The sequence below is a fragment of the Phyllostomus discolor genome, chromosome 5 (assembly GCF_004126475.2).
Source record: "Phyllostomus discolor isolate MPI-MPIP mPhyDis1 chromosome 5, mPhyDis1.pri.v3, whole genome shotgun sequence".
Taxonomy (NCBI): domain Eukaryota; kingdom Metazoa; phylum Chordata; class Mammalia; order Chiroptera; family Phyllostomidae; genus Phyllostomus; species Phyllostomus discolor.
In genome coordinates this window covers 31,187,908-31,215,256 of record NC_040907.2, presented here as the reverse complement: position 1 = coordinate 31,215,256, position 27,349 = coordinate 31,187,908, and the positions used below count along the sequence as shown (strand labels likewise).

The window sequence follows — 27,349 nt, the reverse complement described above, 5'->3', positions numbered from 1 at the left end:
ATGTGAGGCCGAGTGTGGGAGGAGTCAGAAATGGGGCTGCAGAAGAAGATTGGCGCGGGATTTAAAAACCCAGACTTGGCGGCCATTGAAGAGAGTACCATGCGGCTTCAGCAGAGCGGGGACTCCCGCAGCCGTGCAGACACCGTCCGGGATGCAGCCGCCTGCAGCTCCTCTACCACCCGGCTCCGAGCCCCAGCCAGCTCTGCAGCCGAGGCCGAGAGAAGGGGCCACCAGTAAGTGACTCAGGAGCACCGGATCACTGCCCGGCCGCCGCAGCCACCGCCAGGCCTCCGCAAGCTGCGCCCGCGCTCTCACTGCTCTCGGGCTCAGCTAACCTTGCAGCCACCTGCTCTGGCCAAGACACAATGAGCTCCGCGCTAGCCCTCTCGGTGCTGCTGCCGCCGCCGCCGCCGCCGTCGCTCTCCCAGAAAGAGGGATCCCACCCCCCCCCCCTCCCCGCAGCCATGGGAAGAATCACCACGCGGCTTTAGCTGGTGATCCTGGCAACACAACCAGTGGTACTGGGAACTAAGGAAGGACTGCCAGCTGAGCACAAATTACTAGGAAAAACCAGGAGCTGCCTAAGCCACGGACTTCTATTTCTTCTCCTGAGATACGGTACCCCAGACTAGGCAAAGGGGGGAAGGAAGAACTGTGTATTTGTGGGTGTTTCAAGGGACTTTGGGATTTTAACAAAGACATTAAGTCATTACTTTTAGTTTGTATAACTTGAATAAATAACTCTTTTCTTTTTCACCAATCTCTAGCATGGAGAGCTATAATTCTCTGGCTTAGAGAAAGGTGAACCTAGTACAGGGGGACCCCAGGAGTAATGGGGATTAATTCCCTAGCATTTTGGGACTCTCTTCCCTGGTGGCCAGTCGGGGAGGATCATGGGAAACCACATGCGCAGTAGCTTTAATGCAACTACTTGTATATACTCAGTAAAAGCCCACCACAACTAGCCAGGAAGGATCCGCTCTATAAGCATAAAGTCCCTCCAGCCCATGAGGTCAATCTCTGCTTGGAGTTGGCCTGCTCCCATGTTCTCTTCTATGAACTCTGGGTGTTCGGTTCAATTCTTTGTCCCGATCACTAAGAACCTGGTTACCTGTGCCCACCTGTGACAGAACCATCTGCAATGACTAAAGAACAATCAGTGTGATGGGGGACTCAAATGCTGGAAAAATGTTAGTTTCCGGTTATAGCTGATAAGCTTAGTAATCAATGCATGTAAAAATCTGTTGTTTCAGGAACTGAAGGTATGACCCACCCTGATTCCCAGAGACTGCGAGCAGTTCCACCTTTGTGCCTCAGGAGGACTGCAAGCAATCAGGATGGTATCTGAGCCATTGTGCTCCAGGGTGCGACGCCCACTGCCCAGGACGCAGATAAAAGAATGATGCAGTTTTTTAAATACATAATTTATTTTTTAAAGATTTTATTTAGTTTTATACAAAGGGGAAGGTAGGGAGAAAGAGGAAAACATTAATGTGTGATTGCCTCTCACGTGCCCCGTACTGGAGACCTGGCCCACAACCCAGGTATGTGCCCTGACTGAGAGTTGAACCATCAACCCTTTGGTTCACAGGCCAGGTATAGCTCCCCAGCCACAGTGAATGATGCAGCTTTTATCTGACTAACTTTTTCCCTGAATTCCAAACCACTTACCTGCATTTTTCTTCTCTTTATAAAAAGGATCGATTTAAAATGGAATTTAAGATGATCTGTTACGGTACATACCTGCTGTCTTCTCAGATGGCCGGCCATCTGAATAAAGCACCATCAATATTCAACCCTTGTCTCTGCGTATTGGTTTTGGTAGTAACAGGTAGCAAAAAATGCTGACTTTTCTGGTTTCAAGTGGAGACCAGGACCCTGAAAGGGCACACCCGTAGAACTGATGAATATTCTTCTGAAACCCTCCCCTGAGACCTCCTCTAAGATTCCTGCCTGCAAGAAAGAGATAAAAGCCTTAAGATAAAGGACCCAGGGAGTGTGCTCTGCCTCTGGGGAACAGCCAGTGCCATTGCTTTCCAATCTTCATCCATCGTCTTTCCCCACAGGCCTGAGTCTCCTAAACTCTAAGGCAATGGACAGCTAGCTGGCCGAGTGTCCCAGGCTTATCCCCTGAGCCCGTCCCTAAGGCCCCCATTTTCCCTGGCTTAGCCTAGGCTCTCCAGTTGCTTCTTCTTTGCTAAGCTCTTCCTTGTTTTATCATCCCCAGCTTTAATAAATGGGTCCTCATTGTCATCTGGACTTGTGTTGTGAAAAATTTTCTACACGAAGTTCAGAACCAACATACTACTGCTGGCTTTAGGTAGACTCGCTCCAGAATGGTGACAACTAGATTTTATTTTCAGAGAGAAGGGAAGCGAGTGAGAAAGAGAGGAAGAGAAACATCAGTCGGTTGCCCCTCTCACCACCCCACCTGGGGAACTAGCCCAAAGCCTATGCATGTGCCCTGACTGGGAATCAAATCAGCGATCTTTGGCTTTGTGGGATGACGCACAATCAACTAAGCCACGCTGGTCAGGGCCCAAATATAATTTTATAAACTGAATTCTTGTAAATTTAAGGATTCCAATGTCCTCTGAGAACTGTTAAATGTAATGTTTTCTCTTAGTGATAATTCAAAAATTTAACATAAACATATTCTGAATCATCTGGTGTCCTCATAACTTAGTGCTGCCCTGTCATTTTGATTTCTATAATTGCATGTGTTGTTACAATTACATGGAAGCATTTACCTTTAATGGTTTATGGGTTTAACTTTAACGGTTTACAGGCTTAACTGTAATGATTTATAAGTATATGGCAGGCTGCGGTTAGCAGATCCTAATGTTAAAATGATCACTGTTCTGGGACTTCTGCTTTATATTCACAATGAATTGCCTTACCTGTTGTATCTCATTGCTGTCTACCACAGCAAATCAGTACAGTGATGTAACTACTGCTTTGTTAAGTGAAGTCCAGATAACGTCAAAGAGCACTGTATGAACAAAAGTTTCATGCTAGCTTGGACAGAAAAATGGTAGGAGAACTGAGTCATTAACAAGGCATAGGCAGTATAGGCATGCAGAACCTGAAGGAAGATGCACTATAGCATTAGGACTGTATTCATGTTCATGGAGGATACTGCTTACAGGAAACTCATCTTGGATATCTCATCTTACAATAATAGTTTATCAGCAGAAAGAGTGGTAATAATTACCAAAGAAAACATTTTCATAAAACAGTGATTTCAATTATTTTTTAAATATACTTTATTGATTATGCCATTACAGTTGTCCCATTTTCCCCCTTCGCTCCCCTCCACCCTGCACACCCTCTCCTACCCACATTCCCTCCCTTTAGTTCATGTCCATGTGTCATACTTACAAGTTCTTTGGCTTCTACTTTTCCCATACTATTCTTGCCCTCCCCCTGTCTATTTTCTACCTACCATCTATGCTACTTATTCCCTATACCTTTTTCCCCTTTCTCCCCCTCCCACTCCCCTGTTGATAACCCTTCATGTGATCTCCATTTCTGTGGTTCTGTTGCTGTTCTAGTTGTTTGCTTAGTTTGTTTTTGTTTTAGGTGTGGTTGTTAATAATTGTGAGTTTGCTATCATTTTACTATACATGTTTTTTATCTTCTTTTTCTTAGATAAGTCCCTTTAACATTTCATATAATAAGGGCTTGGTGATGATGAACTCCTTTAACTTGACCTTATCTGAGAAGCACTTTATCTGCCTTTCCATTCTAAATGAAAGCTTTGCTGGATAGAGCAATCTTGGATGTAGGTCCTTGCCTTTCATGACTTGGAATACTTCTTTCCAGCCCCTTCTTGCCTGTAAGGTCTCTTTTGAGAAATCAGCTGACAGTCTAATGGGAACTCCTCTGTAGGTAACTGCTTCCTTTTCTCTTGCTGTTTCTAGGATTCTCTCCTTCATTAATCTCGGGTAATGTAATTATGATGTGCCTTGGTGTGTTCCTCCTTGGGTCCAACTTCTTTGGTACTCTCTGAGCTTCCTGGACTTCCTGGAAGTCTATTTCCTTTGCCAGATTGGGGAAGTTCTCCTTTATTATTTGTTCAAATAAGTTTTCCACTTGTTTCTCTTCCTCTTCTCCTTCTGATACTCCTATAATTTGGCTGTTGGAATGTTTCAAGATGTCCTGGAGGTTCCTAAGCCTCTCCTAATTTTTTTGAGTTCTTGTTTCTTCATTCTTTTTTGATTGGATGTTTATTTTTTCCTTCTGGTCCACACTTTAGATTTGAGTTCCAGTTTTCTTTCCATCACTATTGGTTCCCTGTACATTTTCCTTTATTTCACTTAGCATAGCCTTTATCTTTTTAATCTAATTTGCAGGCAAATTCAACCAATTCTGTGAGCATCTTGATTACCAGTGTTTTGAACTGTGTATCTGATAGGTTGGTTACCTCTTTGTCGTGGTCACTGACCGGCAGTGACTGTGGAACGCTGCAGATGGCTTGTCGAAACATGAGAAAAACATACACAGAGACAACCGAGTCCTGTGGAGAAATAGGGAGGAAACGGCCACTCTCTCTAGTGGGAACGCCTCAGCCACCCTCCCTAGGGGAGAGTGCCTCATTCTCCCACCCCAGCAGGCTTTTATTGGGTTTGTTTACACAGAAATTCAGGTAAAGCTCATTAATCATTGCCAGGAAGTAAGGATCAAACAATCGATAACAAAGAACTCTGAGGGCCTATTCTGAGTCAGGGTCAAAGAGCTGTAAAAAACTTTAAGGAACAAACTTACTTCTTCCTTGGACCCTTATCATTTGAGAGCATTCTCAACAAAGCAGGTTTCACAGGATTTTACAAATTTTTTCTTAGGCCTGATCACCCAGGGAACCTCCCTTTCCAGCACAGGGCTGCACCACCCTCTGTCATTGTTTCAGGCTTAGGTGGAGCAAGGGAAGTAAGGCAGCCAAGCGATTAGGAGATTTTCTTGCAGACAATGAGGACTCAGGCTGTGTCAAAGCCGAGGGGTGAGGGTCCATCACCCCCTTTTGCTGTAACCCCCAAAGTCCTTCCTTGGGGGCTTCCCATGTAATCATGCCTCTGTTGGGTCGTCCCCCCCCTTTAGAGAATCTTACCCATCACTGGCTAACCAACCAAACACTGGGGGCCAGGAAGGGTGAAGTAAAAGGAGCAGAAGTGACTCTCTTGCCAGGGAGATAGCTTTTGTCTCCTTGCTGGCTTAAGGCCCAAGGTCATTCCCTCAGCCTTAGCCTTGGCAGGGGTTACAGCTTCTGATACCAGGCAAGGTGGTTCCCAACACCTCTTCGTCACTTAGTTGCATTTTTTTCTGGAGCTTTGATCTGTTCTTTCATTTGGACCATTTTTTTTTTTTTTGTCTTGACGGGCCTGTAGTGTTAACGGGCAGAGCCTTAGGGTTCACCAGGGTGGAGCCTTTGGTGTTCACCAGGGTGGGGCAATGCACATTGTTGCATTATGACATAGTATGTGGGGGAGGGGTCCAAGAGGGAACAGTGGCGCTTGTTCTGCTCTCTGATGGATTTCAGTCATTTCCCCTGCTTCCCACAAGCAAATTGGGCCCTTCTGGTGCTGCTCCCATGTGGGTGGGCTTGTGTACTTTCTTGGATTCTGTGGATCTCTCCAATGAACTCTCCTATTGAGGCTGGAGTTTCTCCTGCTGCCTCCTCAACCCTCACAGATGTTTTTAATCAGTGGTTTGAGGCTTTATTAACCGGTGCTGGGACCCTGGGTTGTGCGATCGGTCCTGCTCCCCAGTTTTGCCTGGTTTATCTGCATGTGAAATGTGGGACAGCCCAGCCCACCAACGACCACCTCACCGGCCAGCCACCGCCTTGCCACCAGTTCTCTCCACCTGGCTGCCCATCTCCACCCCTCCTACCAGTCTGGATGAGTGTGTCTTTAACTCCTTGGTTGTCAGACTGCCATACAGATCAATTTTATGTTAGTTCTGGTTGTTTTTTGTTTTTAAATTATTGTTGTCCTTCTTTTGGTTGTGCGAGGAAGCACAGTGTATCTACCTTAAGCCTCCATCTTGGCTGGAAGTCTGATTTCAATTATTTTCAACACTACATCTGGGCAACCTATTAAAATATTAAATAATTTGAATGGAAAAAATTTAAAAAATTAAAGTTAAATAATTAAAGTCAACAAATCAACCCAACAATGGGGGGCTCCCTTTCACAAAGGACCTCATGCTACTTTCAAGTTTGAGAATATTACTTTAAGGTAATAGATGGCGAGAGCTAAATCTTCTGAGGAACTGTACTGGGAAGCAGTGCCTTGCCCTGCAAAGAAGAGTCATACTTATTTGAATTGGGCAGAGAAAAAATTTAAGGACTTCACTTCTAAGAAATAAGGGAAAATATTGAATATGATTAATGCAAGCATTTTTTCAGCACTGCTCTGACCCCAGGCAATCCTTCCTAACAAAGTCCTACATAAAGCCCTCAGCAGTGAGCAAGTTAGTAATGGATTTAAAGAATTTTAGAGAAAACTTAAGTAAGTAAAATTTTCAGGTGGCAGCTTGTATATCTAATTGATTTCTTTACTCATTCCTTTTTTACTTTTATTTTTTGTTACTCTTTCCTAGGTGCAATAAACTTAAATGCTGATGGTGGTGAGCAAAGGAAATTATTCTTGATAGAAACAGTCCATCTGTTTCATGAGTGACCCTTTATCCAGAAAATGCTGTTCTTTTTGAGTTGCCTTTAATTGTTTTTATCCCCTTTCATAGAAATTCTCTGAGGTTTTGGTCTTAACTTACCTCTTTCCACTCTCTCAGGAATTTCATTTTCCCCCAGCTTCAAGTATCCATGATATTGTGAATGATGTAAAAAATATAATTTATTAGTATATTTAATAAATATTTATTGTATCTAATATGTGCAAAGAAACATGTTCCTAAATATTGAAGTTATAACATAATGAACAAGGCAGCTATTCCACAGGCTTCCCCTCATGTTTACGCAGTTCCAACTTCCTCCTTGCCATCTTTCCCTGAAATCTTAAATTCAACCTGCCCCAAAGTGGACTCTTAATCATCTCCTCCAAAATAACATGTTTCACTGCATTTCTGTGAATTGCACCACTCTTCAGCCAATTCATCCTATTTAGTGACTCTTCAAAACACTTCAAATAGATGGTGTCTCATTTATCTTTGCATGTTTGGTACCTAGCAGAGTATAAGCCTCCTGTAAACAGCAGAACAATAAATATGTAATTAAACTAACGTGCTGCTGATTCCAAATCTACATCTCCAATAATGATCTTTGAACACCTCCTCCAGGATGTCTTGGGAGTATTTCAATGTTGTTTGCCTCAAACCAAACTGATTATATTCTCCTTTAAAAGAGGAGTCAGGGGCCCTGGCATGGTAGCTCAGTTGGTTAGAGCATCGTCCTGATATGCTAAGGTTGAGGGTTCCATCTCCAGTCAGGGCACACACAAAAATCAGCCAATGAATGCATAAATAAGTGGAACAAAAAATTGATATTTTTCACTCTTTCAAAAAAAAGTCATTAGAAGGAAAAAGAGGAGTCAGTAATAGAGTAAACTCCAGAGTTATACAGTCTGGTCATACCACTGTAAGGCACAACTATACGCCATGGGACACCATTAACGTTATAGTCTCCGTAATATCACAGTAGCATACTTGCCTCTAGCTGGCGCCCCAACCTGGGAACAGGCCCACAACCCAGAAATGTGTTCTGACTGGGAATTGAATCAGTGACCTTTTATATTGTAGGAAACACTCCATGCCTGTCAGGGTGTTTGTCATTATTTTTAACTTCCAACCTGCTTATCCTTGAGTGTTTCCTATGTACTGAGCCTACAGAAATATTATTTCTTTCCTTCTTCCAATCCTGCTACCAATGTCATATTACAGTCCTGAGAATTCTTTTATTTTTATTTTTATTTATTCATTTTTAGAGAGAGGGGAAGAGGAGAGAAATATCAATGTGTGGTTGCCTCTCACACGTCCTGTACTGGGGACTTGGCCCAAAACCCAGGCATGTGCCCTGACTGGGAACCAAACTGAGAATTCTTTTGTCTGGATCTTTGCAGTAGCTTCCCATTCGATTACTTTAGGTCTTGGTACTATGAAGATCAAAAAAACAGGTAAAATTCTTCCCAGACTACTTCTGAACAAGTTAGGACAAAACAGTGGCATATTTGTAAAACTGGAGGTAGAGGCATATATCAAGTCCTATAGAAGGATAAATGGAAAAAAACCCTCTGCCCCCATTTCTGAAATTGCTACTGTCCTCTAAAAAAGACTCCTCAATCATTTAGTTAGATACAAATATTCAACAGATTTCTTCTCTTTTCAGAACTCTATCCTGCTATTTCATTTTTTATATTCCCATGGGGATAGGTGTTGTCATTTTCCTGGGCCAGGATAACTCTTGGTTCTTAAATGAGACAAATAAGCCCAGGACCTGGCACATGTAAGATACAATGAATGGTAATTTTCTTTTGGCTGAAGTAGGCCAGTATGTTGTTGGTTTAATTTGCATGTACCATTAATCATTCACTAATAAGCTCTGAAATCTATGTCTCCATTGCCTCCTTAAGAAGAAAATGAATAATGGACAAATAACTGTTTAGTCTCAGGCTGGTAAGGGAAAACAAATAAAAAAATCACTACTTTTGCAAGGTAGGATGATAAGTACCAAAAAAACTTGAGATGCTTAGCCAGCATGACACAGCACTTCTCCATTTTCTATCCTGCTATAAGGTCCAAAGGAGTTAGTAGGATTGTGGGGGTTGGGGGCAGAAAGGGGGACATGATAGTACTATTTATTAAATGCTCCTGTTTTAACATCGGGTACTCTGTTGTCCCCTGGGGAGCATAGAGATGGATGTGACCCAACCTTTACCCTCCAGAAAGTCAGTCTAGCAAAAAGAGGCAGGCAGATAAACACGGAAAATAGTTTAATTCTTGTTGGGGGGCTATACAGGCTATTGTTTGGATACAAAAGAATAATGATCAGCCCTGGCTGGTGTAGCTCAGTGGATTGAGCACAGGCTGCAAACCAAAGGGTCGTTGGTTTGATTCCCAGTTGGGGCACATACCTGGGTTGCAGCCAGTTCCTCAGTGTGGGGCCTGCGAGAGGCAACCACACATTGGTGCCTCTTCTTCTCTTAAAAAAAAAAAAAAAAAAAAAAAAAAAAGGAAGAATAATGATCAGCACTGAGGGTGAGCAAAATTTAGCTTCAGAGGAATTCTGGGGATGAGCCAAGGTCAGGAATAGCTTCAGAATAAACAATGCTTCAGTTGAGCTTTTTAAAAAAGATTTTATTTATTTTTACAGAGAGGGGAAGGGAGGGAGAAAGTGGGCGGGATCACCGATGTGAGAAACATTCATCGATTGTCCGAAGTCCCCCATCCCAGGAACCTAATCTGTAACCCAAGGCATGTGCCTCAATTGGGAATCCTATCGGGAATTGAACTTTCGGTTTGCGGGAGCTCGCCCAACCTACTGACCCACACGGACCTGGCTTGACCTAGTTTTTTAAACCACAAATCACAGCAGTGACGTATTTCAAAGATTCCGTCCAGGATGTGTGAAAAGGATGGATGGGGGATGGAAAGCAGCAATCCAGTAATTGGAACAATGAAGGAGGCTGTCTATGCAGACACTTAGAGGAACTGAGGGTCAGCACTGAGGCAGAAGACGTGAGGACACCCCCGAAAGGGGGGCGCATTATTTGGTTAGTTCACAGGGCTTGGTGTGGTTAAATGTGGTCTTAGGTGAGCAGTAGCGAGATCCCTAGCCTGGTTTGGGCTTTAAGGGCAAGGCACGCACCACCGTCCAGGTCCTGAAGAGATCCTGCATAACTGAGGCGTTAGGGATTAGAGTCTATCAAAAGTGTATGCCTCACTTTCCGACCCCAGCCTCAGGCTGCGAGAAGGGGGGGATTTGCACTTCGGGCACCCGATCCCGCCCCTACAGAGGGAAGATAAAGCGCTGAGTCATTCCGGTTGGGTGCAAAGGATCTGGGCGGGGCTCTGGCCAGATCCCCCTCCTCTCTTCTCCTTCAGTACTCTGACCCTTTCTGAGTCTCGCGAGAGTACAACAGGCTATAAAAGTAGTGCCGCGTACTTGCACACGCTTTCTGAGTCTGCTTCCTGACGTGCTTCGTGTGGGGTTTGTCTTTCAGAGCCGGTGAGTGTGTGGGCAGCGCGGCCTCTGGGAACGGAGGCCTCCGGGAGCGGAGCGCTCCCTGTCCCGCTGGTCGCCTTTTACTCCTTCCCTTGGCGCGCCCGCCACAGCTGGGATTGCTGTGACTGGGGAGGTGGCCTGGCGCGGCCTACTGAGTGAGAGTGGTCAGGCGGTTCGCGCACCTTCACATGGACCCCTGCTGTGGGTCCCGGGTGAACCTTGAGGCTAAGGTTGGCTGGAGCTTCCCCCGGCCACCCAGGCAGAAGGCGCTGATTGGCTTGGAAGAGCAGGCTGGTGGTAGTGGGTCCCTTCGATTAGTTTCCTGCCGGGATGCTCGAGAAGCTTCTAGAATGGACTGACGGGAGGTCGTAATGTTTAGGGGTTAAGGCTGTATCCAGTCTTGGGCCGTTACTACCTGTGAAGCTTCGGATATTAAGATTGCCTTCCTCGCCCTTATTTTTCTATTTGCGGAATGGGGGTTGTGGTGATCCCAAATGCCCTCGTTAAAGACTTCGGTTCCGCGGGTGATTTCCTAAGTGCTCTGGTTGAAGTGGTGGATGGGAGCGGCGGGACCTTAAGTGGGGCTTGGGGGCGTGGTTTTCGCCAGGGAGGTTTCGCGGTCAGATCTCCTGAAAAGGCCCAATGGGCTGGAAGTCCCGCAGGCTTTCTCCGATTGGTGGGTCTTTATTTAGCGCAGGTAGGGGCCCCCTGGAAAAGCCTGTCCGGACGAGGCCATTTATGTTAGGGTCACACCCTGTATTTGCTTGCCAAGTTGCCACGTCCCTTTGCTGGTGCGTTTTTTTGTTGTTATTCAAGATATTAAGCAGCAGAAAGTTTGAGATGTTCAGTGCTCACTCAACATTTTTTTCGGTTGTGGTAGTATGAACTAAAAACTTCGGCACTTGAAAATTAGCCTCTTGAGGCTTTCAGACCGATGGTTTACTGAGTCTAAATCTTAACTCCTTGGTGTTGATTTGGGTGAATCCAGTGTAACATTGCATTTTAGCAATAAATTGATTTTTGTACTTACTGCCCCAGGATCTTGGTTCTGAGGTCATAAACCCATTTATCATTTTTGGGAGGACTTCTAGGGCTTAAACATGACAACTAAAGTTTTGAAATTGAGCAGGTTGGCTTTAGGTATGTGCTTCCCAGGTTATGAAGATAGATGGAAGCACAGTCCAGGGAAAGGGCAGCATTACCTGCTTTTGGGAGTCAGGCACTCTGTCGTTGTGCCTTTGGGTTCAGGTTTGAGAGTCCCCTCTCCGCTTCTGCATAATGAAAATTTAGAGGAAATTGCCATTGCACAAATGACAGCTCAGAAAATGTAATAGAGTTACTTCAATTTGTAAAGAAATTGCTGTTTTTATTATTCATTTATTTTTAGAGAGAAGGGAAGGGAGGGAGAAAGAGGGAGAGAAACATTAGTGTGAGAGAGACACGGGATCAGTTGCTTCTCTCTGTGCTCTGACCTGGGACAGAACCCGCAACCCAGGTAATGGAACTGTAGATACGATACGTTACGTTTTGTGGAACTAGGCCCAACCATCTGAGCCTTCAGGTCAAGGCTATAAAGAAATTGCTGTTTTTAAATGCAAACAAGAGCTAATATTCAGAGATGTGTGGTATCTGCTTTTGTTTCAAAAGTTGGAAAGCTAAGCTTATGCTTCCTCCTATTGTAATGTAAGTTAATGTATTTATTCCAGGCCACCAGACGAATCCTTTATTGTACTACAGCTAAGTCTAAGTAGATGAAGGGTGCTGGTTAGCTAGAGAAAGAAGACTTGTCTCAAATTTATTTCCTCTTTTTATCTTTTCTAGCTGATAGCAAGATGTCTTCAGGAAATGCTAAAATTGGGCACCCTGCCCCCAACTTCAAAGCTACAGCTGTTATGCCAGATGGTCAGTTCAAAGATATCAGCCTCTCTGACTACAAAGGTAAGAGCAGTTACATTAGGTTCATTGAAATGCAATTATTTTGCTATTTAGGGATGGCTTGTTTGATTTTTGTATTTTTGTATGTTTGGTTGTAAAATGATTTATGTCTCCTAGGTCAAGGTGTTTCGGGTGCCAAGTGGTGATTATCAAGTTATTACAGGGTAGTTATTCTAGACTATTCCGAAGAAAGCACATGCTTCATTATGCCTGAACATAGTAGCTCAGTTATCTTCTCAGTACTCCTCAATTGTCTTATTGGAGATAGTCTCATTATCTGTCTCATTATCCCATTATAAGAGGTCTTCAACAGTTTATAGTCTCACAGCTCATGTTTGGAGCTGTGACACTGCTTGTTGGGTTTATGAAATATGTGTCATAGCTACTGTATTATTAGAGTGTTTAGGCACATTTCCTTGATTGTTTTTCCCCCAGGGGAGAGTTGGTGTCACAATTGGAACAACAGCTCTCCTTTTTGTTACAGCTTCATGCAGACACATGTCAAGTTCTAATAAGGCTCTCATTTACCTCACAGTTGGGAGCAGCTGGGTCTTCTGGGATAATTAAGACTAGATTCCTTTTTTTTTTTTTTTGTAAGACTAGATTCCTTTTAATACAAACTTAAAAGTCAGGTGACAAGTATGCCTTTTTTTTAGTGATATATAGTAATCAGTCCTTGGAGTCAGCTTTTGGGTAGAACATGTGACTAGGGTTCCTGGCACATTACACTTGTTGGTTGGAATGAGAACAGGTTAGTGGGACCCTATGGGGGGATGCTTCTGGCAAACATGGTAAGTAGGATCATAGGGAGTTGACCCTGTCCTGAAAGTAAAGGCAGGATGTTTAGGAAGAGATGCTTCCTTCCCTCTTTTTTTTTTTTTTTTTTTTTTTTTTAAGATTTTGTCTATTTATTTTTAAGGAGAGGGGAGGGAGGGAGAAAGAGAGGAATAGAAACATCCATGTGTGAAGGGAAACGTGGATCAGTTGCCTCTTGCATGCCCCCACCTGGGGACCTGGCCTGCAACACAAGCATGCGCTGTAACTGGGTATCAAACCAGGAACCTTTCACTTCATGGGAAGATGCCCAATGAACTGACCTATGTTGGCCAGGGCTTTCTGCCCTCTTTGAAGCTGCTTGTTAGGCAGTTCCCTGGAGAGGTTGTTTGGAGGAGTTTCTAATGATTCTGATTTTCAAAGTGAATGTCAAAGGAGCAACTTTTTTTTGACTCTCAAACATAGCTGCTTTTTGGGAGTATTTGTTCTAATAGCTCAGCCCATGATGTGTGAGAGGCTATACCTGGTCAGTTCAAGATCTACTCAATTGGTCATCTGAGTAACTTCAGTAAAATTCCAAAAAGAAATCCTGTTTTCTATCAGGATTTTTGGAATGTTTGCCATATAAAATTTTTCTTTTTTAAATTAATTGAACATAACATTATTCTCTTAATTTTGATACCTACATTAAAAAAATGATTTATATTTAGAGCGAGGAGAAGGGAGGGAGAAAGAGAGGGAAACATCAATGTGTGGTTGCCTCTCATGCGCCACCTACTGAGGACCTGGCCTGCAACCCAGGCATGTGCTCTGACTGGCATTGAACCAGCGACCCTTTGCTTCTTAGTCCAGCACTCAATCCACTCTAAATCCACTGATCCATACCAGCCAGGCCTGTCATATAAAATTTTTCTGTCAGGCTTGTTATGGACACGTTTGTGGTGATTTAGGTGATCACTTAAACCTTTCCGTTCCATGACTGTGTTCATTGTGAAAGAAGTGCAAAGGCTCTGACGGAAGTACCCATTCCGTCTCTTTTTGGTCTCTCACTGTCCTGCAGCAGAGAATCCAGCATCTCAGCTTTTATTAGGCACTGATTGTAAGCATTGGCATTGGGCTGTCCAGTAGATAACTGCATTTTTGCTTTTCTTCATTGGAGAACTTGGTGTCTGCTCATTTTAACTACCCAGAGAAGATCAAAATTAGACCGAACAGTGTTTGTTCTCTAATTGGCAGCTAATATGGAGACAGAAAAATAAAGCATCTACTGGGAGGAACTTTTTTACATGCAGTGCCTCCTGCTGCAAGAGATTCTGAAAGTAGCTGCTAGGAGGCTAAGCGACATTTATGTTTGAGCGTTTTGGTATCTAACATTTGTCTCTGGTATCAACTTAAAAAGGCCTCCTGCCCTGACTAGCGTAGCTTAGTGGGTTGGGTGTCATCATACAAACGAAAGGTTGCTGATTTGATTGCCTGTCAGGGCATGTGCCTGGCTTGCAGTCCAGGTCCCCTGTTGGGGGCATGTGGGAAGCAGCTGATCCATGTTTGTCTTGCACATCAATGTTTCTTCCCCTCTATTTTTTTTCCTTCCTTCCCCTCTAAAGATAAGTAAATAAAATCTTTAAAAGAAAAGTCCTCCTTTTCTATGGGAAAATGTCTTTAGTTTTCTATATAAAGCAAGGATGTCTGTTTCAAAGGCTAATTTGGGGCTTTTGGTTTTTTTTCTAGGAAAATATGTGGTGTTCTTCTTTTACCCTCTTGATTTTACCTTTGTGTGCCCCACGGAGATCATTGCTTTCAGTGATAGGGCGGAAGAATTTAAGAAACTCAACTGCCAAGTGATTGGTGCTTCTGTGGATTCTCACTTCTGTCACCTGGCATGGTAAAGCTGTCCGTCCATTTGGCATATGGACTTTTTTTTTTTTTTTTTTTTAAGATTTTATTTATTTATTTTTAGGGAGGGAGGGAGAGAGAGAAAAAAAAACAACAACCCAGAAACATCAATGTATGGTTGCTGCGGACCGTGGCCTGACTGGGAATCAAACCTGTGATGCTTTGGTTTGCAGCCTGTGCTCAATCCACTGAGCTGTGCCAGCCAGGGGCATATGGACTTTTTAACTACGCATGAACTGGGATATGGAGGCTTTGGTAATAATGTTTCTCTAGTATTGGCTTCTGGCTTCTCATGGAAGGAGGGTAAAGGCTCTGACTTCCTCTTTTTGCTTTCTTATTACCTGGCAGCAGAGGAGAAGCAGCTTGGGTTGCATCTGAGTATACCCAAGTTTGATGTTTTTGGGGGGAAGTGAGGTCAGGAATGTTGGAAGGGGGATGTGTAAGTACGGTTAATATATTTGCTACACAGGAGTTTGAATGAATGTGTGTGCCTTTTGCTGTAGGGTCAATACACCCAGGAAACAAGGAGGACTGGGACCCATGAACATTCCCTTGGTGTCAGACCCCAAGCGCTCCATTGCTCAGGACTATGGGGTGTTAAAGGCTGATGAAGGCATCTCATTCAGGTATATACCTGCGGGAATGGGTACTGACGTTCATCAGGAGAGGTGTGACTGCCTAAGGGCCTTCTATTTGGAGAAGGAGCCCTGATCTGTACAGCCTCCTTTCTCATTTTATTTATTTTTTTTACTAGTTTTATTGAGAAATAATTAACATACATCACTGTGTTAAGTTTAAGGTGTACATTATGATGGTCTCATTTCATTCTTTATGTAGGGGCAGCCTCACTAAGGGCAAGGCCTGTGTAAGTCTGGGAGACTAGCCCATTCCATTGCTTCTGTATTCTAACAAACCAGTTTTTAAACCTGTACTGCCTTTTCCTCAAACCTTCAATCTCTTCTTCCCAGGGGCCTCTTTATCATTGATGAAAAAGGTATTCTTCGCCAGATCACCGTAAACGACCTTCCTGTTGGCCGCTCTGTGGATGAGACTCTGAGACTAGTTCAGGCTTTCCAGTTCACTGACAAACATGGGGAAGGTAATTCAGTTTGCCTGGCGACAAGACAACAGAATGGTGGTAGAGTGGGAAAAGTGTAGGGACAAAGTCTATCAAGAAGGAGGGTGATTATGTCCCTTCAAGAAATTGAAGTCTTTGAATTATAGTGGGTTATGGGGGTAGGGTAATGAAAAAGCTTGGGAAGGAGAATATAAAGGTTGTATGTTATTCCAACTGTACATTCCCAGCTTTTCCCCTGCTCATTTAGAATTATTCACTGCTCCACATTTAACTTATACAGGAGTGTAGGAAGATCTTGTAGGTTATAAGGGTTAAATGAAAGGTTGAGAACCACATCTAGAGTTAAAGTTTGCCACCTTGGAAGTGTTTACTGGGAGAAGAGTTAATATGTGTAATCCATATTTGTTTTATTGGGGTTTTAAAAAATAAAAGTAATATATGAGTAGCTTTGAAATTTGGAAGATAAAGTTAGGACTACTACAGCTTAACCAAAGACAATAAGCAGATACAGCTAACACATCTCTATTTTTTTTTTTTTTTTTGTTAAGATTTTATTTACTTATCTTTAGAGAGAGGGGAAGGGAGGGAGAAAGAGAGGGAAGGAAACATTGGCCTGCAGCCTAGTCAAGCGCCCTGACTGGGAATCGAACCTGTGACTTTTTGTTTTGCAAAGGTCAGTGCTCAATCCACTGGGCCACACCAGCTAGGGCTATTTTTAAAAAAATATATTTGAGGAGAGTTAGAGCTAGAAGGTTTCAGATGAAACATCAAGGTCCTTCACTTAGAAGTTTCAGGGTCAAAGATAATGTGTGTGTGAGTCTGACTTTGTAAAATCTAAACACAACTGAGCAGATACCACTTAAGGATTTTATTTTATTTTACTTTATTTATTTATTTATTTATTTTTAAAAGATTTTATTTATTTTTAGAGAGGGAAGGGAGGGAGAGAGAGAAACATCAATGTGCGGTTGCTGGGGGTTATGGCCTGCAACCTAGGAATGTACCCTGGCTGGGAATCGATATTTTATTTATTTTTAAAAAATATTTCATTTATTTATTTTTGGAGAGATGGGAAGGGAGGGAGAAAGAAGGGGAGAGAAACTTTGATGTGTGTGAGATACATCGACTGGTTGCCTCTCACAGCCCCTAACCAGATACCTGGCCCACAACCTCAGCACGTGCCCTGGCTGGGAATCAAACCTATGACCTTTTGGTTTGCAGGCTGATGCTCAGTCCACTGAGCCACACCAGCCAGGGGTCAATTTAAGGTTTTTAGTTTAGCATTTGCTAAGAGTATAGGCCCTTTTCTTATTGCTTCAGCACTAGTACTTCTCTACACAAATACATTTTTAAAATTGATTTTCAGAGAGAAACCCTAATTGGTTGTTCCACTTATTTGTGCATTCACTGGTTGATTCTTGTGTGTTCTCTGACCGAGGATCAAACCCACAACCTTGGCATATGGGGACAATGCTGTAACCAAATGAGCTACCTGGCCAGGGTCTCTCCTTAAATATTCTGTTTGCTGATACTGAACTACTTGATCCCAGCTTCTGAATTTGTAAGGCTGTAGCTTTTTTACTCCCCTCTCCATTCCCCCATAGTGTTGGTATGAGACAACCTTATCCCAACTAGTAGCTTACTTTTAAAGACTTAGTTCCTGTGGCTGTAGGTGCTGGGTATGGGGGGGTAGAGGATCATGAACCCTACCCCCCCAACTTAATGTAATTGAGAACAGGATAGTTGTGATTAAGTGCTACAGAATCAGATTAAGTGCACAGGTGAACCTGGACAAATTTCTTGTATTATTATATTTTCTCTAGAAGTGAAGTACTTCAAACTAGCTTTCTAAAGGTCTTTGAACTCTTGATACTGTGATTTAAAGAAGATAGAAGTTGTTATTCTGGATTAGTGGTTATCTGTTTGGGGGACCCAAAAGTGAAGCTTGGCTAGAGTGAGAGGGATCAGTAGGGATCAGTAAGCACTGATATCAGAAGGCACCTTTTGCAAGTTTGTGTGGGACTAGATTGAGGGAGCAGAATGCTGCTGAGACTGCCCCCTAGTGGGGGGTGAGTACAGAGACGGGAGGAGTGGCAAAATTGGCCCTTTACTGGATTTTCTGAAAGGACCTTGCTACTGGGCTAGACTGTTGAACAAAAGCGTCTTGACTGGAGCTTGCTTCTTCAGGCTCTGTTGGTCTCTCTGCTGCTTCCCATCCCACTAGAACAGACAGCTTTCTGTGTGCAGCCTTTTGTGGCTTATGGTAGTTAACATTTGAGAGCCTATGAATACTAAGCACTTTTTATGAAGTACATCACGTGTGTTGTTTATTTGACAAGTAACAACCCTACCTTCCTGGTTTTTTCTTTTTTTCAAATTAAAAAAAAGTTTTTTATTTTAGAGGGAAGAAGGGAGAGCGAGAAGCATCAGTTTGTTGTTCCACTTATTTATGGTTGATTCTTGTATGTATCCTGACTGGGGATAGAACCCACAACCTTGGCATATCAGGATGATGCTCTAACCAACTGAGCTACCTGGCCAGGGCCCTGGGTTTTTTTTGTTTGTTTGTTTGAGATGTAATTGATATAACATTAGCTTCAGGTGTGCTATATAATAATTTGTATTCATATAACCTACATTCCTGTTTTTAAGGACCAGTAAAACCAATACTTAAACACAGCACTTATTCATAGTAAAATGTCGGAATCAAAAATTAAAGCCCTTTTGCTTAAGGTAGTTAAAATACTGAAAAAGTTGTGTATAGGGCCTTCTGTGTTAGGGCCATTCTCTCATGCTGAGATTTTCATGGCTAGTGTCATTTTCTTCTTGGAGAGTCATGGTACTTCAGTTGCGCTTGAAAGCTGGTGTATGTGGTACCCAAACAGTTCTGCTGGACTCCATATTATTATTATTATTTTTTAAAGATTTTATTTATTCATTTCTAGAAAGATAGGAAGGGAGGGAGAGAGGGAGACAGACATCATTGTGTGGTTGCCTCTCGAGAGTACCCCCTGCCACTTGGGGACCTGGCCTGCAACCCAGGCATGTGCCCTGACTGGGAATTGAACTGGAAACCCTTTGGTTCACAAGCCAGCATCCACTGAGCTACCCCAGCCAGGACTATTTTTTTTTTTTAATCTTCACCTGAGGACATTTTTTATCGATTCTAGAGGGAGAGAAGAGACACCGATTTGTTGCTTTTCTTTTTTTAAGATTTTATTTACTTATTTTTAGAGAGATGGGAAGGGAAGGAGAAAGAGGGAGAGAAACATCAATGTGTGGTACCTTCTCACATGTCCACTACTGGGGACCTGGCCTGCAACCCAGGCATATGCCCTGACTGGCAATTGAATGGTAACCCTTTGGTCTGCAGCCCAGTGCTCAGTCCACTGAGCCATACCAGCCAGGGCTAGACAGAGGAATCTTTTGATTTCCTGTTAGCAGCTAGTGCCAAACTTTTGACTGCCTGTGACCTGGTCTTTGCTTTTATGCTGCTCTTTGTTCTATGGAGCTTGTTTATGCTTAAGATCTGTGTTTTAACTCTTTGGTGCCACTAAAGACAGTAACCGTGTAATAATCAAATGGGAATTTCAGGAAAGTAATGGCAGCTGGGCCTGTCATTTAGCACTCGTTCCATCCATACCTTGCTCCTAGACAGGTGGATGCAGTCTTGACATTTGAGGCTATTCCTTGGACTGAAAGGGTCTTCCCCTCTCTCACTTAAGCAAGTGAGATTTTTAAAAAATCTTTACTGAAGGAAATGCTAGAGAGAGGGGGAGGGAGGGAGGGGGAATGGAGAGAAACATTGGTTGGTCACCTGCTGCGTGTGCCGAGACTGGGGACTGAACCTGCAACCTAGGCATGTGTCCTGGCTGGTAATAGAATCTGCAACACTTTGGTTCACAGGAAGACACTCTAAGTGAGCCACACTGGCCAGAGCTGAGCAAGTGAGACTTACTGCTTTGTTATTGGTAACTGTATGTCTCTTAGAAGACAAGTAGTAAAACAAAACAAAACAAAACAAAACTGGAAAAATCAGCAATGGTCCCCTTGCCTCATTTTCTTCAGATTAGCCAAATGAACATTGCTAGCTCAGGATCCTCGGAGGAGTGTAGGAAAAGGTTGAAGGTTGTGCTTTTTGCATGTGTGTGAAAGATTCAAACTCAGACCTTTTGCTTAGCAAGGGGTAGAAGGCAGGCTGTGTGCATGCAGGGCCTTCTGACTTAAAAGAACCCTGGGGAGGAAGAAATAGCTAGTGTTACAGGTTTAAACAGCCCTGGCTTTGTCATTTATTTAGCTTAATTTTTTCTTGGGTATAGGGGCAAGTCATTTAACTTTTTACATCAATTTTTATTGTGGTTTTACAAACATATGACATAATTTGTCATTTTAAGTGTACAATTCAGTTGCATTAATTCTCAATTCACATTGTTGTGCATCCATCACTGCTACTTTCTGATCTTTTTCATCATCCCAAACAGGCTGAAACCATTAACCCAAAACTCGCCATTTCCCTCTCCCTCCAGCCTTTGGTAATTTTTGCCTTGTGGCTGTGAATTTGCCTATTTTAGATATTTCATGTAAGAAGTCATACAATGTTTTTCCTTGTCTGGGCATATGTAGCATGAGTCAGATCTTGTATACCACATTTTGTATATCTATCTGTTGATGGACACAGGGTTTTTTACCTTTGGGCTATTGTGACTAATGCTGCTAGAATATTGGTGAACAGGTATCTGAGTACTTGTTTCCAATTATTTTGGGTAAATGCATAGGAGTGGAATTGCTGGGCCATGTTTAGCTTCTTGAGAAACTGCCAAAGTTTTTCATAGCAGCTATACTATTTTATAGTCCCACCAGCAATACCAAGGGTTCTCTATATCCTTACCAACACTTATTTAGAATTTTTTTATACCATAACCATCCTAGTAGGTGTGGTAGCTGATTGTGGTTTTGATTTGCATTTGCAATGTTAAGCATATTTTCATGTGCTTATGACTATTTGTGTATCTTTGGGGAAATGTCTATTATTTTTCTGTAAGTTGGGTCTAATGTCATTCTTTTGCATGTGGAAATCCAGCTGTCCCAGCACCATTTTTTGAAGAACATGTAAGCTTATTTTTAAGAATAGTGTATTGGAAGCATACATAAAATTGCAGAGGACATGAATACACATTTATCTATTGCCTGCTGTTAACAGTTCTTGCCTTATATACTTTATACAGGTTATTTTTAGAACAGAGGATATAGTTGAGGCTGTTGCTTAAATTTTTTAAATTAAATTTCAGCCCTGGCCAGTTGACTCGTTTGGTTGGAGCATCATCCCATACACCAAAAAGTTGTCGGTTCAGTCCCCAGTCAGGGTACATATAGGAGGTAGCTGATTGATGTTTCTCTCCTTTCCTCTCTCTCTAAAAACATAACAAAACAAAAAAATGTATGCTCAGGTGAGTTAAAAAAACTAAATTTCAAGTGCTGAATCAGTAATATGTAGTCAGTTATATGTAATAGTAACAGGGCTATGGTGAAGATTAAATGGCATGTTTGTTGTTAGCCTTGCACTAAAAGGCTGAATGATCTAGACTAGTAGGTTAGGTTTCCTGGTGCTTCAGTGATTTAGGCCCTTTAGGACTCAGATTTGGTTTTGAGGCATCCATTTGTCCATGGGAGGAGGGTGGAGGATGGAGCTCACTGCTGAGCAAATTATTAACTAATGGTAATGTTCTCTTACAGTGTGCCCAGCTGGCTGGAAACCTGGCAGTGATACCATCAAGCCCGATGTCCAGAAGAGCAAGGAATATTTCTCTAAGCAGAAGTGAGCACCGGGCCATTATAGGGTCATGGCGGCAGTGTACAGCCATGAGAACAAAACCTCTCTTTTACTATTGTCATGCTTAAAACACAAGATCTTAGATTTAGTCCAGATGTGGTCTGGGATAAAACAGGCCTTTCCTGCAGGGTTTGGGGAGGCCAGCCTTTCTTTTTCTGGAGGAAATGACCTGAACTTATGAAGCAGGCCAACTGACATGTACAGTAGTGGGGCATCACCATTTTTTGTGTAGTTTCTATTAAACTTGAACTGAGACCTTGTTGTTTGTTTATTTTAGAGGGCATTAGCGTTTGATTTACTCTTTGCTTTCCTTACTTAGGGGAAAGTGAGACGTGACAGCTGCTTCAGAATCAGGAAATTATAGAGGGGAAATGCAAATAGGGAGTGGAACTAAACCAGGGTATTAACATTTTGTTTCACTATATTTGGGGAGAGAGCAAGACCTGCTGTGGTGTTGGCCATAGCCCTTCAGTTTATTTTATAGGCTGCATTGTAGGTTACAGCTCCGGTGACATTGATTTCTTGGGCATTTACCCTTTACACTATTGGGAAAGCTGCATGAGAACCTGAAGCTTGGCTTCATCTGATAAAAGCCTGCTACTGGTTCTGTAAAAGATCAGAATTAGAGGTTCTGTACCTTTGGAACAGAAAGGGGAAGACCTAGCACATGGGCTGGTGTTTGTAGGGTAGGACATTTGGTATCAGAAGCACAGGGTTGAATCCTTCTCACTTTCCCTGGGTTCTAGCCTTGTTTTGAGGGTAGCCCTTTTTTGGGCCCTCGTCATTGTTCTGAGGTGTAGTGGTGAGTGTTGGGATGACTCCTGGGCCCTTGTGGTTAGGGCAGATTCAGAATGGAGGATACTTCAGTGTGTGCTAATGGTGTTCTTCCAGACACTCGACTTTCATCAGCTATCCTCAGCCTACTGATCCCTTCAGTATTCTATACTGTGAACAGCAGTGCAGGATTCCGAGGGCCTTCAATAACAGGTGACACACTGCTTCCTGTAATGCTAAGCATTGTTTCTAAAATGCATTACAGCCCTGGCCAGCTTGACTTGGTTGGTTGGAGTGTCATCCCAGAATTGAAAGGTTGCTGGTTTGACTCCGGATCAGTGCACATGCCCTGGTTGCAGGCTCAGTCCCCAGTTGGGGTGAGTGCAGGAGACAGCTAGTCAGTGTTTCTTTTCATGTCTGATGTTTCTCCCCCTTCCTCTCTCAAATGAGAATAAAATAAACATTAAAAAACCTTATTCAGCCCCTAAAACAACACTGAGACACTTTTTAATTTATTTATTTTTTTAGGTTTTTATGTTAAGAGGGGAAGGGAGGGAGAAGTAGAGAGCAGACTGGTTGCCTCTTGCATCCCCCAGACTGGGGGCCCAGCCTATAACCCAGGCATGTGTTCTGACTGGGAATGAAACCAACAACCTTTTGGTTCTCAGGCTAGTATTCAAATCCACCAAGCAACACCAGCCAGGGCCAGAGACATTTATACCATTACTTTGAGGATTATTGCCCCTAAACTATCAAGTAGCATCTTGCAGCACTGCAGAGCATACATTCCAAAGCAGATGGGAATTCTGGATCTGCCTCCCCCCTCCCATTGAAATAATTAGTTGACTTGGTCTTAGATTTCTTGACAAAATGTCTCTAAGCCATGTTGTCTTCATTGAAGATCTCTACTATAATTCTTTTATCAAAAGTAACTATTTACCTAAAATAAAATCTATGCCTTGCCAAAAGTCCTAGCAAGTACCACTAGTGTAAATAGGGATCCCATGGGGAGCAGGGGACGGGAGAGGATATCAAGGACCAGGAGTTGCAGGTGGTGAGGCCCTGGGGCCGAGCCACCCTTGGGTTCTGCTGGGATTCTGAGGCCTGTTGGGTATGAGTGTGGTCAAGAGAAGCTCTGGGGATGAAGAGCTAGGCTGTTCTGAGGGTTGGGCCAAGCCCAACAATGCCAAGCGTTGGGCAGGTGGTGTGGAAAAGTAGGCTTTCTGCTCTTCTGAGTAGCGCTCCTGAGGTGTCACAACATCCCTGTACGCCCAGTCACGCCAATGAAAATTGAAGCCTTCAAGCAGGGCAATTCGGTCAGCTCTTGCTGGTACACAGTCGAGGGGTTTAGTGGGTGGCAGATCTGGCACCTCTACTCCTGGCAGCAGCACTACCCCTCGAATGGCAAACCAGCCCCCAAATCGGGGATGTATGCACACACCTGATATACGCTGGGGAGGGTAAAGAAAAGTAAGGTCATGAATGTCACCTTGGCACCAAGTTCAATTACCATCAGTGCAACTAAGCTTATTCATTTCTTACTCAGTGGACACAGTGACTTCACATGTGAACCTGTAACTGGGCAACCTTTTCATGAACCTTTCTGGCCATGAGGAAGAGTTTTGGAAGCTAAGCATCAACTTCGAAGTCTTGGCACTGATCTAATCACTGCTCTGCCCCCTCCGTTTTGTAACAGGGTTTTACAGACTAGGTTCTCAGACCTGGTGTCTCAAGGTGGGACTCCCAGAAAGCACATGGGGCTGGACCTCTGGATTGTGTATACAAACTCCTTTTCCCATGGGAGGTGGAGGAACCTGAGACCTGGTATCTTGATGGGCCTTGACCATTTTCTGTCTCTACTCATTCATACTAGAACTCTGACCTGGGTTCCCCAGGGGTCAGCCTCTACATCCTGTCGTCGGTAGTAGTAAGCAGCCCCTGCCACATGGGCTGCTGTCTGGGCCAGGATCTTGGGGCGCCGGTTGGGGTGTACCTCGTAGTCAGCGATGACTTCCACTTGCAGCTCTGGGAGGCTCTGGGATAGAGGACAAGATGGAGGCTCCTTTCAGCGTGAGAGGAATCATGACTTGTCCTAGAGAGCCCTAATTCCTGTTAACATGGTCCAGTCCTCAGAAGTGATGTTTGAAGGGAAAACATAACCTTAAATTTGGGGGAGGAGCTCCAGTGTGAAGAAAATGATATTCTGTCCAGGAGGGCCCATGTTTGAAGGTCTTGCTCAGAAACCTCCATAAGGGGTGACTTGGCTCTGCCCTTCAGAGTACCAGTGTATGTGTATACATGGAAGCATGTACATGTTGAGTGTGTGGTGGGGAAAAACTGTTTTGTCCTCAAAAGGCCCCAAAGGCAGCATAAAGCTTCCAGGTTAGGGTAAAGATAGGTGAGAGATGCCTGGGGGATGTTGGGCTTATTTCTATTTCACTTGGAGGTCAAGGAAGTCTGGTCTGAAGTTCACAGAGTTGCCCATCAGGGTAGGGTAAGAATGATTTCAGACCTGGGGGGCTGCTAGAGGAAGGTGGCTGAACCTGGACTGAGTAGGCAGAACAGGGATAGATGGTAGTAATGTCAAGGTTGCCTTTAGGATATCCTAAAGGTCTAGATACTGCACTGAGCTTGGAGGAGCTCAGAGGAGTTGCAGACTGGGGAAGCTGGAGGAGGATATGAATGTGGCTCACCTCTCTAACGCGGCCCAGATGGTAGGCCACACACTGGTCCACGGGGTCAGTCAGTGATTGGAGGTGGCAGCTCTGCAGGAAGGGCTTGAGGGCCCGGTCAAACATGGCAGGTGTGCTGAGTACCAGGAAAGCCAGGGTAGGTCCTGGCAGGTGTAGCTGGAAGGCTGGAGGTAGGAGTGCATTGTACCATGCCACCTGGAACAGAAAATTCATACCTTAACCTGGCATTTAAGGCTTCATATATATTTTTTCTTTAATTTTTATTTTAATTGTTCAAATACAGTTTTCTGTCTTTTACTCCCATCCCAGCCCACCCCCTGGCTTCATATATTTTGCCCCAGCTTCCAGCTCATTCACTGAATCCCTGAATTTCTACTGCTGATCTGTGATGTGTGTTTATGGAGGACTTGCCTGAATCAGACAGGATGTTTAGAATACAGAGGCAGAGAACTCTTGAACAACTAGGAACAAAAAGAAATTGATTGTACTGTGATTGGTGCAATGAGAGGGCCAGGTGAAGGTCCTCTGAAATCAGAAAAGGCTTCTTGGAAGCTGAGTCTTTAAGGCTGAGAAGCAAGCCGACAGGTTGATATGGGGAGGAAGAATCTCGTGTATTCTAAATGGAGGGGACAGCATAAACAAAGAGGTGAAAAGTACAGGGCATATTTGGAGAATAGCAAATTGTCTAATTTGGTAGAAGTAGAGGGTTTGTAGAGAGAAGCAGAGGGAGAGAAAGGCTGAAGAGAGCAGTAGGAGAAAGATTGGCTTTGAATACCAACTTAAGGAATATGGGTCTAATTTGGTAATAACACAGGGCCATTGAAGATTTAAGGAGCAAACTGACTTGATCAATTTTGAGAAAGATTAATCTGGCTGCAGTATGGAGGACAGATTGGAGGCAAAATGACAGCAAGGAGTCTACTGCAGTAAATCCAAATAAGAAATGGCCTGGACCAGAGCATAGATGTGTTGGATGGAAGAGAATGGATTTGAGAAATTTGGAGATGGATTCCTAAAGGTCCTTGTAGCTGATTGGATGTGGGGTTGAGATAAGTAGGAGCCTAGAATGTCTGGCAGGTCTTCAGTACAATAGCTCCAACTGCCCAAGTCCACCTGACCCACCAGATAGCATCCTTACTGTCCCCCATACCTGCTACCTACCACCTCCACGCCTGTACTCAAATTGTTCCAGATATTTGGGATGTATATAACCCTTTTTCCTTCTAATCTGTTTTCATATAAAGCTCAACTCTATTTTTTTCTGGAAAGTCCTCTCTCTCAAACTCGACCAAACTTACCCGTCCATCTACATCCTCTGCCAGCACTGCTATGGGCCACTCAGTGGAAGGGGTGAGAATAGCCTGTCTCTTAAACATTAGGCAAAGGGCTCACTGAAGCTACACAGCTCAGTGCAGGAGGCACTGGATATGGAGGAAATGAACTTATGTAAACAAAGGAAAGTTGTGGAGCCAGACTTCTGTGTAATTCAGGTAGACTTTATATACCCAGCCCATTGCTAGTGACTGGCAACATCGTGAATTATCCTTCTGCTGGTGGATAGAACAAACCAGCCAGTTGTTTGCTTGCTCAACAACAGGAATGTCCTTTCCTTCTCAAATGTCCTAGACCCTAGCCATGCAAACGTTCCAAGCCTCGCTCTCTCCTAACTCCTTCAGGAAACTTCCAAAGTGACCCTGGTCCCAAGGGTGCCTTTCTTCCCGTTAATTATGTAAGTGACAGAGCTCAAGGTCACTGGATCATATGGTGTCTCTCATTCATCAGTCCGGCACTGTCTGGGGGTAAAAGGACAAATATGCAACTGCTCCTACCTACCCAAGCCCCCTTTGACAATGTCCTAGTAGATCGGGTGGACGCGGGAACAAAGGAGCTCGGGAAGGATCAGAAGGCTTCCTGGCCTCACGCCACTATCACCGCGACTAATACACCTCACCCTAGAATCGCAGGAAAGATAAACCAACCTGGAAGGGGTAAACCTCGAAGCCAAAAGGGCACAACGTGTTCTCAATTTTCTGCTTCAGTTCTGTGACTTGAGGCTCCATGCTGAACGCTACACGCCAGGCTTGCTGGGAAATGGAGTCTCATAGCTAGCCTGAGTCGTTAACTTTCAGGGTAACTTGGACTTCATTTCCCAAAAATTTGTGGGACGTGTAGCGGGACTCTGCGCGATGCATACT

General features: G+C 43.7%; 2 protein-coding genes across 5 annotated transcripts in view; one reads left to right on the top strand and one right to left on the bottom strand.

Annotated features, from left to right (window-relative positions):
• Nucleotides 1–21,942, top strand: part of PRDX1 (peroxiredoxin 1) — a 24,281-nt gene extending 2,339 nt beyond the window's left edge. Inside the window, exons 2-7 of one of the 3 annotated variants that reach the window (XM_036025993.1) lie at nt 8,619–8,628; nt 11,999–12,115; nt 14,615–14,768; nt 15,283–15,405; nt 15,748–15,878; nt 21,591–21,942. In XM_036025993.1, coding sequence (XP_035881886.1) covers nt 12,010–12,115; nt 14,615–14,768; nt 15,283–15,405; nt 15,748–15,878; nt 21,591–21,676 — 600 coding nt within the window. In that variant the 5' untranslated portion in view covers nt 8,619–8,628; nt 11,999–12,009 and the 3' untranslated portion in view covers nt 21,677–21,942. Of the gene's footprint in view, nt 1–8,618; nt 8,629–10,062; nt 11,673–11,998; nt 12,116–14,614; nt 14,769–15,282; nt 15,406–15,747; nt 15,879–21,590 lie in introns of those variants that run through there. The other 2 variants (XM_028512460.2, XM_028512461.2) reach the window with 2 other exon arrangements.
• Nucleotides 21,659–27,349, bottom strand: MMACHC (metabolism of cobalamin associated C). 2 transcript variants are annotated; one of them, XM_028512459.2, is made up of 4 exons: nt 27,134–27,287; nt 25,155–25,349; nt 24,344–24,496; nt 21,659–23,912 (listed from the first exon to the last, which is right to left on the bottom strand). In XM_028512459.2, exons 1-4 carry the CDS (start codon nt 27,212–27,214, stop codon nt 23,493–23,495), a joined length of 849 nt encoding a protein of 282 aa, XP_028368260.1. In that variant the 5' UTR covers nt 27,215–27,287; the 3' UTR covers nt 21,659–23,492. The 2 variants fall into 2 exon arrangements, with proteins under 2 accessions (XP_028368260.1, XP_035881885.1); XM_036025992.1 differs by lacking the exon at nt 24,344–24,496 and having other exon boundaries at nt 23,277–23,912; nt 27,134–27,349.

What these genes read in the sequence shown, in the direction of transcription:
- MMACHC (XM_028512459.2), bottom strand. Translation starts at nt 27,214, where the DNA reads ATGGAGCCTCAAGTCACAGAACTGAAGCAGAAAATTGAGAACACGTTG. An exon ending in ATCTGGGCCGCGTTAGAGAG is followed by an intron (nt 24,497 to 25,154) that starts GTGAGCCACATT and finishes CCTCTATCCCAG; the next exon opens with AGCCTCCCAGAGCTGCAAGT. An exon ending in CTGACCCCTGGGGAACCCAG is followed by an intron (nt 23,913 to 24,343) that starts GTCAGAGTTCTA and finishes TACCCTCCCCAG; the next exon opens with CGTATATCAGGTGTGTGCAT.